The 16,350-nt window shown below is 32.3% G+C and overlaps 1 protein-coding gene across 1 annotated transcript; it reads left to right on the forward strand.

The window, feature by feature from the left end:
* Window positions 1–5,535: 5,535 nt before the first annotated feature.
* LOC132721784 (uncharacterized) lies at window positions 5,536–10,913 on the forward strand. The gene is made up of 5 exons (XM_060706159.1): window positions 5,536–6,073; window positions 6,358–6,436; window positions 6,763–6,930; window positions 9,747–9,908; window positions 10,639–10,913. Exons 1-5 carry the CDS (start codon window positions 5,720–5,722, stop codon window positions 10,911–10,913), a joined length of 1,038 nt encoding a protein of 345 aa, XP_060562142.1. The 5' UTR covers window positions 5,536–5,719.
* The last annotated feature ends 5,437 nt before the right edge of the window (window positions 10,914–16,350 follow it).

The following is a 16,350-nucleotide window of genomic DNA, read 5'->3' on the forward strand; positions in this document are numbered from 1 at the left end:
GACTTCCGGAGCAGTGATACCCATAAATATATATACAATGTATGTTGTCAGAGTTCACTTTGGCTAAAGTTATTGTTTCTTCGAGCGTAAAAGTTATCTCAGTTAGTATGATGAAGATACTGGACAGTCTAATTATTTCCATGCAAATGGTGTACGCATATGTCCACATAAATTTTGACAATTTCGAGATAAGATACCCAGTGAAGTTTGGAAAGACATGCCACCTAGACAAAGACCGATTTAATTATATTTTGGGAATTTCAATTTCTAAATGTGTCAAAGAATGTAGTGCACGTGCTCATTGCAAGGCCTTAAGTTACAGGAGCAAATTGAACGTGTGTGAGCTTTTTTTTAGTTCGGATGAGAACAACCTTCGTCTTGGCAATTGTATTTATATCGCGAAGGAAAATGTATACACATCACAGGTTAGACAACTTGTTGTTCTGAGTTTCCTAACGTTTACAAACTTGTATTAGCTCTAATTTAAAGTTATTACTGTCCGTATCGTTTTTGATAATTTGCTTACATCTTCGCAGTCGCATTGCTATGTTAAAATCATCTCTTTTTATGATATTTCATATTCTATGTATATTATTGAATATTTGACTGATGCCTCTAAGAGGCCCAGCATTTTGATTAAACTGTTCAAACTTGAAAGTGTATAGATTTTGTTTCTGTAGAGTTCGTCTGCAGAATTAATGATTCGATTTGAGCTCGTCAACTTTATCTCCTAGACAACGACCTTGATAACAATATTACAATAGATACATGGTCCGGATCGTATATAAGTCGAACTCATCAGCTCTTTGAAATGAAAAATGATAAAATCAAATTAATTTAAATTCATAATCTCACAGAACTTTTTTTTCAGACCCCATGTCAAAATGGGTGCACTACGGGGAAGTTTGTGAAAACAACACTTCAGATACATGTGTTTGTACAACTAAACGTAATTTTTCAGAAATAATAAATAATCCGCCAAAAATGTTCCAAACAAATTTAGCACAAGAGTGAACAATACAAATTACACTTAAGTTCTTAAAATAAAAACAAGCGATCCGCGCTTAAACCCTACTTTCATTATTTTTTGCAGCTAGCTGTTTTGTTTATCTTTATAAAATATTCTAAGGAATATATTTACAGAATGTTTTAACGTGACAGCACTTCAAAACGGAGAAATTCTAGGGAACCTTAGAGAAGTCGGCAATAGAATTCGGTATGAATGTAACGAGGGTTCCTACCTCGTCGAAAAGTTCGTTTGCGGAATGCCTGGACACTGGAGTATGGAATGCATACAGTGAATGTGTTACTGGTAAGTGCACATACTTGAAACAATGCAAGTTAAAGGTCATGAGATTTTAAGATAATTTAACCAAAGTAACTCTAACAAAAGGTAGGCCAAATTTGCATATGACCGCTTTTAGATATAAGTGTTAAATCCTTTAAATAGGGGTTGCCAAGATATGCCAAAGTCTGTAAGTAAAATACATTTTTACATCCGTGATTTACAGTAATTTCACTAAATGTGAAATATGTTTACGTTTAAATATAACATTTACACTGTATGATTATGAAGAAATAGACATGGGCGGGGGAGAGAGTAAATATCGTAATTCCGAGAAAGCTAATAACGTATCACTTGAACTTTCAGTAATTATAATACATGTAGTAAGAACATATTATAATGGAGGATATTTCCGGCTAGTATTAGCAAGATGTCAGCAAGGGCCAATCTTGGTTGCCATGCGAATATCACTACATATCGGTTTTGAAGCTACCGAGCAAACTAATGCATATGGTCTAATGGTTTAATCTTACTGGCTGGAATGATACACAGAAATGTAGCTGAGATAGTCCGACTCAAATTAAGCTAGGTAGCAAGAAAGCTCAATGCAGTGACGGTGTGACCTGAACTGCATATATTCATCAAGACTCTAGAGCATAACGAGATTTAAGTAACCAAAAATGCATACACAGGGCTGAATGCGTTCAATTAGATAAAATTATTAATAAAGGTTGACAACATAATTTTTGTTGACTATTATCCTAAAATATTGACCTGCCCATTTTGCACATATATTTTCCTGTGGCAGAGGTTGAACGTACTATTTTATGACAGGGATATCCCTGCTATGTTACTTATCATTTTTATTGTCTTGTAAGGGTATACTTATAGAGTTACCTCACATGCGTTTGTAGCACAGCTGCCTGGTTACAATGACGACAATAACAAAGTGACAGAATATTATCTTATGGTAATAACGACTGGATCACCCTTTAGTGATATAGCTTAAAATACCGCAACAAACCACCGGATAACGTATGCAAAATTGGCAAGTTGCTTGTTTCAGATGGTACACTGCATTATATGAATTGCGGTAAAATCGTTTATAAAATAATATTGGCACCACAATCAAAATTAAAAAAATCTGCTGATATCATGTTACCGGACCTACAATTGGAAAGCGTTGCTACACTAACAACTATTGCTTAGAAACTGAAGGAAGATGTATTGATGGAACCTGTTTTTGTCATCCACTCTATCGATACAACTTTTATACAAAGACTGCAAAAAGGTAAAACAAATTTGGTTTCGTTTGAACCTTGATTTTACCGTTTTAGCTTATTTCACATCCATAAGTCATGAAGTCATCTTACGGTCAAGGAATGTCAATTCGAGCTAAGGCAACGTGTACAATGTGGAATATATCCTCGATCGAACATTCACAAAATGTGAAATGATTTGATAATTCATTTTCATACGCATTAAAAACAAACACACGTATGTTTGCTTGTCAAAATACGTTATGTTCATACGTTAACTAAATTTGCATTTACAAATCTCTAAGTCTTTATACACATATTATACAATCAATTCCATTCTATGAATAACCTTTATACAGTGTAAGATGTGACTATTTAATGTGCAAAATAACTTTGATGTATATGCCCATTGCGCACTTGCAATCGAGTGACACTTAAGATTACCAAGAATGAGCATTTCCAAAAATGTTCTGTCAGGTATTCGAAATGTTTTTATTTCGTGAAATAGACTCCGTCCTGAACAATAGATGTTTCACCTTTTAAGAGAAGTATTCGGAAAATTGCTTTAACCAACAGAAGCCTATACTCTCGATACCTAGTATCAATTTTGTAACTGAGATTTATTCAATTTACTTAAATTCTATGTAAAGGTAACTCGACAAACACATAGCGAGCCTCATTTGAGAACTTTTGATTTTCTGTCGTCAATTTTGTAATCGTGCGGTATTAAATTCTCAATTCTGATTGGCTAAGGGCAGACGGAGTACGCTCGTCTAGGAACGGCGACGATACTTTTTATTAATTAAACGACTGTAGAGATGAATATTATTGACAAAGTTAATTGAAAGGTCATAACCTCTTACTGATTTTGTCATGTATTATAACAAATTTACATTGACAATATTAGAAGGCAATTTTATATATAGATATTATTTTTTATTGTCAGTGTGTCAATCTATGTCAGAGTTGTTCGAAGTGTTTCCGAAGATGATAATACATTTTTACAACGAAATTGCAAATGCTTCAATGTATGAAAGTCTAAATGACTGCAGGACAGCATGCGTTGAGGATCCTGACTGCTCCTCGTTTGAGGAATGGATAGACAATGGTGTACAGATGTGTACCACATCATCTGTGAGCCTGGATATGGCAAAAGATGCTGCTCCAAGTGCAATTCAATCTATTCAAAATGTACAACTTTATACACGACTATGTGTTTAATGTGTTTAATCTCAGTTCTCATTACGTTACTGTATAATCACAAAATGTTGTATTGTGAAAATAAATTTATGGAATATGTCAGTTTTTTTTATCTCCCCACCACTTAATCACGGGGGGATTACAATCAGGAAACGTTTCTCACCTAAATGTATAAAAATACTGAACTTACCGATGCATAGAAGTCGTCATTACCAGTTTGTATTACTATACAAAGTCACGTTGTTCCACCACCCTAGTGATTATAATTTGCCCATGTTCGTCCGTCTTGCTTTGATACCTAAAACGCGTGTAATCCCCAAAATATACATGTTCGGGGGATAAAAAATAGAAAACTACAATAGATTAATTTACAATATTTGTGAGCACATAGACTACGCATCAGAGTATTTTGACGCTTATTTATTTAAATGCTCCATTCTGATTGAACTTTGATATCAGCTGACATAGACTTTGACAAAGCTACCTACCGAATTCTTAACTTTAATCTCAGCTGACCTAGATAATTTAACGAAGTGGCCTACTTTCTTGTCCTTTGATGCCCTGCGATGCAATTTGGACCATATGTACATTTTTTTTTTGAAATTTGACATCCGCTTACCTAATTTGACGAAATGACCTACTTTCTTGTCTTTTGGTGTGCAGCTATGAAGTTTGGACCATGCACAGTTTAAGATGTAGGATTGAACTTTGATATCAGCTGAACCAGATAATTTAACTAAATGACCTACATGTACTTTCTTGGCTATGCAATTAAACCATATGCACTATTTGATGTAAAATTGATCATTAAACAATATGGAAATGATTCGTACTGAGATCAAACAACTAATGTGACAAGACCTATCTAATGAAATGAAAAAAGGGAAAAACTATTTTTTATCTTTAATTTTCTTTTTAAGATTTGTTTAAACCTTTCGTTTGTTTTTAGAAAAAGTGAAAAATAGTCGAGCGTTGCCCACGCCCAGTGGTGGCTCTTGTTTACGGTAATGGCAATTTGTAAATACTTTAACTTTTTCGTAAATGAAGCTAATGAGGGTAAAGACAACAAAGTGATTACGTATATTCCAAGAAATATGAAAGTCAATTAACAAAATAAACATATAATATCGAAGGGGAAAAATGCATGATTCATCTGAGTTTAAAAATTCTTTTAACGAGAAAGATCTGAAATATCTATAATGATTTTTCCCATGCATTTAACAACTAATGTAAAGCCAATACTTCCGGTTAAAACATTTCAAGCAAATATAAAAACATTTCCCTTCGTAAATAATTCAATGCTTAGTAATACCAGGCCTGACACCGGTCTAGTTTTCTTGTTAAATTAATAAATGTCCAAATATGGTCACTTATTTACTTACGAAATTCATCTCAAAGTTCAAATGGAAGTATTATGAAAAACATTATTAATTTTAATATTGCATACTGCTTTGTGACACTTAGCACGAGAAAAAAACCCTGCTTATTCCGACATAAGTTTGTTTTTGATTGAAACTTCATGCTGCGAAATCGAATCTCTTTGCACAAATCGATGACAGTGTTTGAATTAAATCTTTTACCTGCAACCGTGATGTAAAAAGATATTGTTTGAATTGTCAAAGTCAAATAGACAGGATATTTTAAAATTTTTTAAATAAAATTGAATGTTAACGATAAAAAAATCATGCTGTGAAATCAAGTATCAAAAAACATAACTATCGAATTTGTATGAATCAAACCGTCCGTCGTTACGTGGAAATATATTGTTCCAACATCAGATAGACCGGAAAACACCGGCTATGGACCTTTTAAAAACAACATTGAATGTAAAGAATATAAAAATGAAATTTTGTTTCCTTTGTATTCATTTTTAAGATTTTCTTTACAATGTAAAAGCCCTGAAAATGGGATAATCAGTTAGACATGGAATATTTTACAAGAACCGCTTCCAGTGTATTGATACTAGACTGAATGTATGATTATTTGGACTAAACAGTGTTTTCAGTTTCACATCATGAAGATACTGTACTCTCTTATTGTTTTAATCCACGTGGTATATGCCTATGTCCACATGAATGTGGATAATTTTGAGATAAGATACCCTCTTAAGTTTGAAAAAAGATGCCACCTAGAAAAAGACCGATTTAATTATATTTTGGAAATTTCAATTTCCCAGTGTGTCAAAGAATGTAGTGCACGTGCTCATTGTCAGGCCTTAAGTTACAGGAGCAAATTGCACGTGTGTGAACTTTTTTCCATTTGGAATGCGAGCAATCTTCGTCCTGGAAATTGTATCTTTATCGCGAAGGAAACTGTCGATATTGTGCAGGTAAGTAAATGTCTTTTTAAGATTATTTATTTTCTGTATGCTTTTTGGTGTTCTGCTGTCACGTTGTTTCTTTAAAAACATCAATAGGTTTCCTTAAATTCGTTGATTTGTTTGGAATCCGTAAATTGAATGATTCCATTTGAGTCCGTCTACATTAATAGGTACAAAGATCCAGATATAATAAAACAAAATGATAGATGATTGCCTTTGAGTCAACCTGACTAGATCTTTGAAATGAAAGAAAATATATAAAACCACAAAACATTTACATATTTGTTTTTTAGACTCCATGCCAAAACGGGTGCCATTATGGGCAAGTTTGTGAAACCAGCAATCAAAATACAGGTGTTTGTAAAATAAAAGGTAATTTACACAAATCAATGAAACAAAAATTTAAAAATTTAAAAAACCGGAGAGTAATAGGAATATCGATGACACATGGCCTGTCGATTAATTTGATAGGTTAACTCTTTCTAAGAAAAAAATAAAATAAAGGTGTCAAATACTTATTAACTGTTATTGATACATTAAGTAAATATGCTCGGAAAATATCTTTAAAAAAAAAGAAGAAAAAAAACTGATGACTTTGTTAGAGAAACTCTTATCAAAATAGTTTCCGAAAGTGAAACTGTCTTTACAAAATACAGATATAATAAATAACAAGTATATTATTCTAGTATGTTTTGTAGAATGTATTAATGTGACAATTCCTCAAGACGGTGTCATTCTTGGTAACCAGAGGGGAGTCGGAAAAAATATCCGATATGAATGTAAAGCGGGTTACACGGCGTTGAATGGCCCGTTTGCTGTGTGCCTGGACACTGGAGTTTGGAATGAATACAGTTTATGTGTTACCGGTAAGTGTACACGGGAATATAGTTAATATTTTGATAGGTAATTAAAGGTTACTGAAATGCACTGTTTCTTTTTAGTGTGTTTTTTGACATTGATTGTTGGTAGGGACTTTAATACTTGGCACAGTATATTATTTAATAACTACTATCAACTGCTTCGTGTTACGATGAACGTTCAGTAGCAAGTTATATTAACCTTCCTGTTAGTCAAAATCAACCTTACATAAAATAAACATCTTGCGTAAAATACTGATTCAGACAGGACGAAATAAAACGCATTTTTGCCTGTTTTGTAATGATCATTTGTACGCTACAGAAAGGGATCGAATGCCGAAAACAGGAAAACAACCTCTTTCTTTTCCGTCTGCCTTTTAGCGCTTCTTTGCTCTGAAAGGGAATTCGGACAACTTAGAAAAAATACCGAAAAAAGAATCTATGGTGGTCATAGATCAAATTATTTATTGTATGATCAATTATTGTATGAAGATATCTGTAAATATCCAAGTATAAGGAGTTTTAGGACCTGTTTCGTATTTATTTTGGCATTCGGTCTCGATGAATTGCACCCTAACTAAGTCAATGGAGTTGGATAATCACCTTATTATCACACAAAAATGGTGCATTATTAAATATCTTTATTTTGGTTTACAGTGCAGATGTTTTAGGGATACTATGATCTGAATTAGATACACACAATTAATGTTCTACATTCATCTGGTACAAAATGCCCACGGCATTGTCATTAATGTATGTATTAAGCTGAGACAATGGCCTTAAATTCAAGTGCACACAAACAGTATACATGTTTTAGATCATATGTGAGTTGCAATATCATATAAATTTATGATATGAACTCAAGAATGATAATAAAGCTAGCCTCTGTCGAAAATGCATGTTAAGCGTTGGACGAATTTAATAGAGAATTTAATAGAATTTATTAAATTTTACATTAAAGATTCTGTAAATCCAATTTTCTTTATGGTTTTATCTCAATAATATGATGCTAAATTGAAAATTTATCGATATTGTAAGCTCCAAAAAGCTGAATTTTTATAACGATATTATCGAATTTACATTTCAGATAATGGAGGAAATTTAATTCCGATAAAGTCTAAGCCAAATTTTTCAACGAAAAATGAATGCGTAAATACTAATGATTACTTATTATGCGTATACAAATTTACAGTACATACGTAACATATTTCTTGGATGTTTTAAAATTGTTTACATGTACATGTATATTAAATTTCACTTAAGTGTTGTTTTATCCTTAAGTACAACATTTAATGAGAATGGATGTGAGATTTTATCACCTGATGAACAGAAATTTGTTTTGACGGTTTGTACATGTATAACTATATTATTAGACGCGCCGTCTAATAGATATGCATTTGTTCTTATAGCAATGGAGAAAATTTTAGACTTGATTTTGTGCATTTTTTTTTCTTGGTTTAACAAAATCACATTGGTTTCAAATTTCCTAATGAAAAAGCTTTTCTGATGTACAACATGTCACAGAGCTTTAATTAAGGGATTAAAATAAACGTTTAACTGAAGTGATAGTGCCATGTTTGAATATCATATTCTTTTTATTATTATCTACCTAATAAACAACGTGCCAATGAGCCAGTCTATAGTCGATCGTTCTAGTCTAATGATGGGAACCAAATTCGGGCAGGGAACAAGAGGTATCATTAAAATAAGCAAAGGAGATTTTATTGGCGATACGGACACAGCGGAAATATTTTTTGCAAAACAGGCAAAACATGTTCGACATGTAATTCATGAAAATAATTAACATTGAAGTATAAAACAGATTAACTTATTGAAAAAAGTAAGTTTATTCTAAAATGTGTCACAAATTTTATTTGCAATAGGTTATTTTGATGGATTCTGAGACTGACAATTGTTCTCTTTCACCTTGATTTTTCACTACATTTAGTGGTCTATACCTAGATTCTAGTCGAATATGTAATCTTAAGTTTAATCAAGCCGTTTAATCTTTTATAAATAAGAAAAAAAAACGAAACTAAGAATTGATTATACATATATAAATATCAATTTATTCATAACTATTATTTGATATTACAGACATATTTTTGCTATTTGTAAAATAAGAGACAGTTCGTCCTCAAATTCATTCGAAGGAACATTATGCAATTCCCACACATATTCTCGGCATATATTGTCTTGAATTCATTTTAAGTTTACCAATAATTTCAAATTTTCTTGTTATTCAATTTATTTTGCTCCGACCACACGTTAACAATCATTGTCGCAACAAATGAACATTTCAGTCTTTCAGACACATAACAAGAACATGGAGAAAAAATTGATTAGTGCTTCAGATATTCAACTGTAATAGAAAACGATTTTCTATTCAGATTTTGTACATTACCTGTGACTGTTCACATCATTTGGCGGCGTCTTTGATATGCAGCATCAACATTTAACTTGTATTTCACTTGAATAACATGAAGAAATACGCAATAGTTATTTCAATTTACATGGAAAACAGAAATACGTTTTAAAAGACCGTTTACATAGATCAACGGAGATAATTCAAACGTAAACTGCACTGTATTATAAAGAGTATACTCTTTCCTTGATTGGAGTTGACAGCGTTTAAAAATGATTATTTTTGGAAACAAGAACTGTGAGTAGGACATGGTGTTCGAATGAGCGAATGGTCTGAAAAATTGAACACAAGTGATTGGTCCATACCTACATCAGAAGGTACACTAATCTCGAACATTATTCTATCCCGTTATGTAAATAAACTCATTGCCTTTAATTACATTTTCTCTGACAATCTCTAGTTCAGACGCAAACTAGCACAGACTTCCCTATGGCACCTACAATTGGTAGTCGTTGTGACACAGATGCTGATTGCATTGAAACAGAAGGAAGATGTATTGAAGGAATATGTTTCTGTCATCCACTGCACAGATACAGCACTTCTTACAAAAACTGTCTAAAAGGTTAGTAATCCCTTTTCAAAATTTAATTATTTTTAATCTCATTTCACCCATTGTATTTTATTAAGGGCTTATACATGTGTATTCTTTAATACCTCGACAAAACTTTATAGATTTTTAGATAAAATGAACGTATCGTATTGAAGGTTCTATGATGTACGCAATGTAAAAATATCAGCAGATATTTTTAAATTATATGTTTAACTATTTTTATACTTAAATGTTTAGGGGAAATGAATGAACATGGAAACGAGCGAGCAACATTTCCAATTTTGTTATATTGGTCGCCTTTAAGTTCCCCTCTTATGCATTTGGTTTGAGTATCATCTCAGCAAAATTTGTATACCGTTTTTCTGTCAGAATAAAGAGCACTGAATCTAAACTTGAACATTTTTTTTTCGATGAGAACTAAATGTCACCAGAAGGATAATCACACATCACTGTCAATCGGTGCACTGGAAGCACTAAAAACACGTCAAACAGATACTGAAAAACGAAGAGGAAATTAACGATTATTTAATTACAGTTTTTAAATCAACAAAAAATTTTCTAACATTTTATGTACATTGGTATAATTTTCATAAAGTATTACCGAAACAGGCGGCATACCAAAAATAGGTTAACAAGATTGTTCAATTCAACTTCTAAAGGCAACTAAGTTAATTAGGAAGGTCTTCTTTTGCCACTTACTTTGAAATATCAACATTAACATAATTTACCGTTATATTTCCAGTCTGCAATTCTATGTCAGATACGTTTCAAGAGATAAGGAATAGAGTTATTGTCAATTTTAACGATATTGAAGAAGCTACAATATATTCAAGTCCAAATGACTGCGAAACAGCTTGTGCTGAGGATCCTATCTGCTCCTCGTTTGAGGCATGGAAAGATAATGGTGTACATATGTGTACCAGATCATCTGTGAGTCTTAATATGGCAAAGGATGCTGCTCCAAGTGCACCTCAGTTCAATCCGAATGTTCAACTGTATACCCGACTTTGTGTTTGACTTTTAATGTGGAGGATATTTGCCTCTTTAAACGATACTTTAAATTATTATCAAACGTTTGGCGGCAAAGGAGACCGGAAATTTATAATTTATAATGACAAAATGTTGTAATATATGCGACAACAAAAGCGTTTGACTCTATAAAACGATACTTTATACTTGCAAAATGTTTATAATATGTTTTAGAGGAAAGGCTTTTGATTCTTTAAAACGGTATTATATAGTGGCAAAATGCTTTTATACACATTGTTATGATAATGTGCAAGCAAAGGCTTTTCCTTTTTTAGAATGGCATTTTCTAAAAGCAATATGTTGTTATGAGATATATGTGACAGCAAAGGCTTTTCCCTTTTTAGAATGGCATTTTCTAAAAGCAATATGTTGTTATGAGATATATGTGACAGCAAAGGCTTTTCCCTTTTTAGAATGGCATTTTCTAAAAGCAATATGTTGTTATGAGATATATGTGACAGCAAAGGCTTTTCCCTTTTTAGAATGGCATTTTCTAAAAGCAATATGTTGTTATGAGATATATGTGACAGCAAAGGCTTTTCCCTTTTTAGAATGGCATTTTCTAAAAGCAATATGTTGTTATACGATATATGTGACAGCAAAGGCCTTTCCCTTTCTAGAATGGCATTTTATAATGACAAACGCAATAATATTTGTAAACGCTTTTTAATAATGCTCGACTTATGTTACTAACAATCAATTGTTTTGAATGAATAACATTATGTGGAGAAGGAAAACTTTGGCTTTGTCAAATATAAACGTTTCAGATGTGTCAGTTTTTTCCAATTTAGTTTTTAAGTGTTTTTCTTTTGAGCAAATAGATTATTCACGTATGTGTAATCGTAAATACTTATATAAGCAATGAATCCCTACCTTAGAAGAAGGAAGCATGAAAGTTATTTTTTAACAAAGCAGACGTGTCCTTCCTTATCTAAACTGTTTGATATTTTAACAGCAGAAAATGCTATATTTATATTTCAGTATAATTTCATAAATTATGTTAGAATACCTTGATAATGTATTGTCAAATGATGAAACTTACATCAGTGATGAAATAATCGCATGACAAATGTAGGACTATAAGAACATAAGGGTGATTCGATCGACATTTTCCGTAGCTAAAATCGTGCAGATCGTTTTTTATTTGATTAAAATATTGATATCTCTTATCAAATTAAAGATATTTTCCTTCACGTATACGGCTAAATAGTTTTCTTAAAAAACTTAAAAGAAACGGTTCTATTTTAATTGTCTTGCTTAATTACACAATCCATTTAAATTTTGATAGAGGATACATTACCTTTTTTAAAGTAAAATACACCGTGTCAGTATTACAAAGTGCTTAGTCAGGGACTGGTCGTTGTTTTCTTGAGTTAGAAAATTTGATGTCAATACTCAGTACTAGGTGCCTTATAGTACGGAGTCGAAAGTGTGTCTATATGCTGCAAGCATCCTGCACAATCAAACTAAAATAAGTTAAATGTATCAATTACTATTAGCAGTATCCTTTGAAATAAATTATTTATAGAACCGCCATTTTCTGTTGGGCTTTTACAAAGTGTTTTTGTGTCATAAGAAATAACCAATAAATTGGTATAGATATATATTTCTAGATACAGGATATTGCATGAGTGTAGGTTCAATACTGAATTTATTGCTTTGAACATATCTATTACCCAAAGTGTATACCATGTTCATGTAAATACACAATAAATTTTTTTAAAAATCTACATAATGGTAAAGGATAAAAATGAAAGACGAGTCTCATTGAATTCTTCTCCTTCGGCGAACTATATGGTTTGTCTTGAATAAATTGATCGAGTTCAATAAATTAAGTTTTTAACCTACACGAACATAATATTCTATTTATCATATTTCCAAATTGAAGACTGTTTAAATTGTAAAAGAATCCTTTTTCATTGACGCGTAGCGCGTCTTTACAATATGTCTGTGTAACACAAATAATGTCACATCAAATGTATGCACAATCGTGCAATACGGCTTTCACGAAGATGCAAAAGCGGCACGCTTTTTGTAAAAAAAAAAAAAAAAAAAAAAAAAAAAAAAAAAAAAAAAAAAGATCTCACAGGGGCCTCATGCAGATACATGATTGCTAGTACAGTAACTTATGCGTTATGTTCACAAGTAAACATGACAGAGTTGTCTCCCATATCGTAACACGTGACATATTCCTTCCTGAAGAAAAACGAAACAAACATAGGTTTAACATAAAAACAGCATTATATGTATTTTCGTAATTAATTATCTCTTATATCGTCTTAGAATGTTCAAACTTTTACAATTCCTCACAGTTGTCTGAGGCAAAACCGAGGATAAATTGTTGTTTGACCTAGCGAACTGTCTTCTTACGTCATGTAAGAAGACAATTTTGAAGAAAATACGAGTAACTGTATCTGACTTTTGCGACGATAACATGTTAAGAACAGATAAATTGATAAAAACACACTAAATAATAAATATATCTAAATAAAAATAATATAATTATGTTCTGGTTGAAAATATAAAACTCTAGAAAATATTTACATGGCATATAAGCTTTTGTAGTAGTTCAAGGTGTGGGCAAATTGTACTCGCACACAATTTTCGTGCAATTATTTCAAGCGGACAGAATTCACATTAATTCACGAACAATGTTAAAATGACTGCACTCAATAGAGAGTCATATTTACTAGAATAGATGAACAGATTATGCCGATCAACATTGAAACAGACATTAAACATGTATTGCTTCAATGTTATATGGATAACGGATAATGGACCGCAACTTTATTCACAATTTAAAAGAAATGAGTCAAATGACCATTATTTTTTTGGTTGAAGGGACATATTGTTGTTTTGAAATAAAACATGTTCTGGACAAAAAAAGTGTAATGAATAAGTCTCCTGTCTAATTATTTTTTTTGAAATTGAAATATTAAATTTTGATTATTGAAAACAAATTTGTATTCGGACGTATATTGCCCGCCTATGCAGTGCTCTTGCTACATTATAATAAAGATACTGTACTGTATTTCTAGACAATAGACCTCTTAGTTATGAAATATTTGCGGAGCTACTTTGTATTAAAAAGTACATGCACTTATGATATAAAATAAAACGTATACGAGGAATATTCACAAAGTACGTACATTTTCTTCGTTAAATCCTAACGCGACACAGGAAAATACAATAAGTTACACTTGATATACTTGTTTTAATGCATACCACATCGATATGTACCATAATAATAGGATTGCAGATGCCCGTGACTTGCCATAGTGACAGCAACCCAGGCAATCCGAAATTTACAGATGTCTACTGAACAATAAAAGTGACTGATTATATTTTGCGGTAGATTTATTTTTAAAAGATTCCGTCAACTATAAATGGACGTTTTAATGACCTCACTGTGACTATGTTTGACATTCCAATGTCGGTAACTGATAAAAACAACACACTGACAGATCATACATAGATATAGCATCAAGATGTCATCATCAGAATTTCTCAGATTTATAAAATTTTGTCAGGATCTGTGTCATACACAGTCCGAAACTTTCAAAATAATGAACATGCAGGTGTCGTTAATCGTGCACTGGTTTTCAAATGTCACAGACACTTAAGTACCGGTAGAGAAATAATAGATGACAGTTGGAGAGGAAGAAAGTCATACATCACAAGGTATGTGGTTGTGTCAATTCAAAGCGCCTTGGAAGATGATTGACGTTTGACCGTCTCTGAGCTGGCGGAGATGTTTAACCTGGGTGTTGCCACAGTTCACGGAATTCTAACATACACAAATAAATTATGTCAAAGGTAGAGATGCATTAATACTCACATTCATGTAAAATCAATTTGATAACACATGTATACGTAGTTGTAAACAAATATGTATCAAAGAATGAATTTTATCCAGATTATATGGAAATATGGTTCCAGACGCTTGGAGAAAACGTAATGCCAACAACAATTGTCGGTCAGTACAATGATGACTGATATAGGTCTATATAAAACCAGTGGATTTCCAGCCACTAACGTTGCATGGAGTGCAACGGCGACTATTTTGAGAAGCGTTGACATTATTTGTGACGTCATATTAAATTGACGTCCACCGTGCGCCGGCGTATAATAAGTGTATGTTTTAAGTTTTCTTTGTTATTCATTTGATACGAAAACAAACATATTTAATGAAGACAAACCTGGAAATCTAACAGTGTAGTGTTTTTGAAAACAACCTTCAAACGAGTTATAACAAAAGTCTACGTAATTTCGTAACATCTGACCTATCTGTCGGATCACCAAAACATTACAAAAAATAACTTAAGCCCTAAATCTTAGGTTTAATTTGGGTCAGCGCAGACATAAACTTACAGTTCAGAGTTTCAAAAACATAATTTCATATCGTCCTAAATTTGTATTGGTATATATGGAAGCTTGAATTGACCCCCGAGATGCCGTGGTCCGTGATAATTTATATGTGGTCATGTTGATATATATTAGTGGGACATGGCGTGTTGTATCATGGTTTTGATGGAGAAACATAGAATCTTTAAAAAAATCTGTACCAGGCCATGTCGACATAACTTATGTCTATTATAAAACAGGACGGAGACCGTTTGAACGTCATAATTATTATTCGGAAACTAAATCACACCGATCGAGTAATGACTGACGTGCTGTATCACTATATCGTTGATTTTAATTATAAACTAAATATTTAGAATCGTCCATTATTAAGAAAACAATTTCGGCCATATTGAAAGTTTATCAGTCTGATGTTTAATTTGATCTAATTGTGTCAATTGAGTTGAGTTTGTGAATAACTTTACTGGAAATAAAATAAGTTAAATAACTTAAATACCCTTTCGTCGGACACTTTTGAAGATTTACATAACAATTAGTTTTATGCATATACTCACATTCGAATGCATTTTGTAGGCTTGTATCTATCTGGCTGGCAATAAAACGAGAAACAGTTGTAAGTCAGTGTTTGATATAAAAACGTATAGATATGCATTTACTACTGAAAAGATATCCGGAAACCATTGAAAGGACGTTTTAGTTAACAGCCAAATTTACTGTTTTGTTAATTATTATATTGATAACTTTGCAAATGACAGTATATCTGTAAGGTATTTCAACAATGTATATGCAGTAAAATGCAGAGGGACACAATAACACGGACGTCTGAACACCTTTCCATGTTTTCCTGTAAACTATTCTGTCAATCTATAGGCCACGAGTTCACGAAGTGATTGGCAGTATTACAGTCACATATATGTGCCTATTCATGATTGAAAACGTCGTATATGTAAATTAAGTACAAATTGGTTCCATCTGAGGGCCGTCTGGACACTAAAACACTGTGTTAATGTATATCAGTTAAGTTACTAACAGCTTTGCTGTATTTGTAATATGCTGAAAG

Source organism: Ruditapes philippinarum, unplaced genomic scaffold (genome assembly GCF_026571515.1).
Source record: "Ruditapes philippinarum isolate M1 unplaced genomic scaffold, ASM2657151v2 ctg2315_1_1_1_1, whole genome shotgun sequence".
Lineage (NCBI taxonomy): Eukaryota > Metazoa > Mollusca > Bivalvia > Venerida > Veneridae > Ruditapes > Ruditapes philippinarum.

Excerpts from the sequence above, each read along its gene's own strand:
- LOC132721784 (XM_060706159.1), top strand. The coding sequence starts at position 5,720 with ATGATTATTTGGACTAAACAGTGTTTTCAGTTTCACATCATGAAGATA. Across the intron at positions 6,074-6,357 it reads AAACTGTCGATATTGTGCAG|ACTCCATGCCAAAACGGGTG; the intron begins GTAAGTAAATGT and ends TTTGTTTTTTAG. Across the intron at positions 6,931-9,746 it reads ATACAGTTTATGTGTTACCG|TTCAGACGCAAACTAGCACA; the intron begins GTAAGTGTACAC and ends GACAATCTCTAG.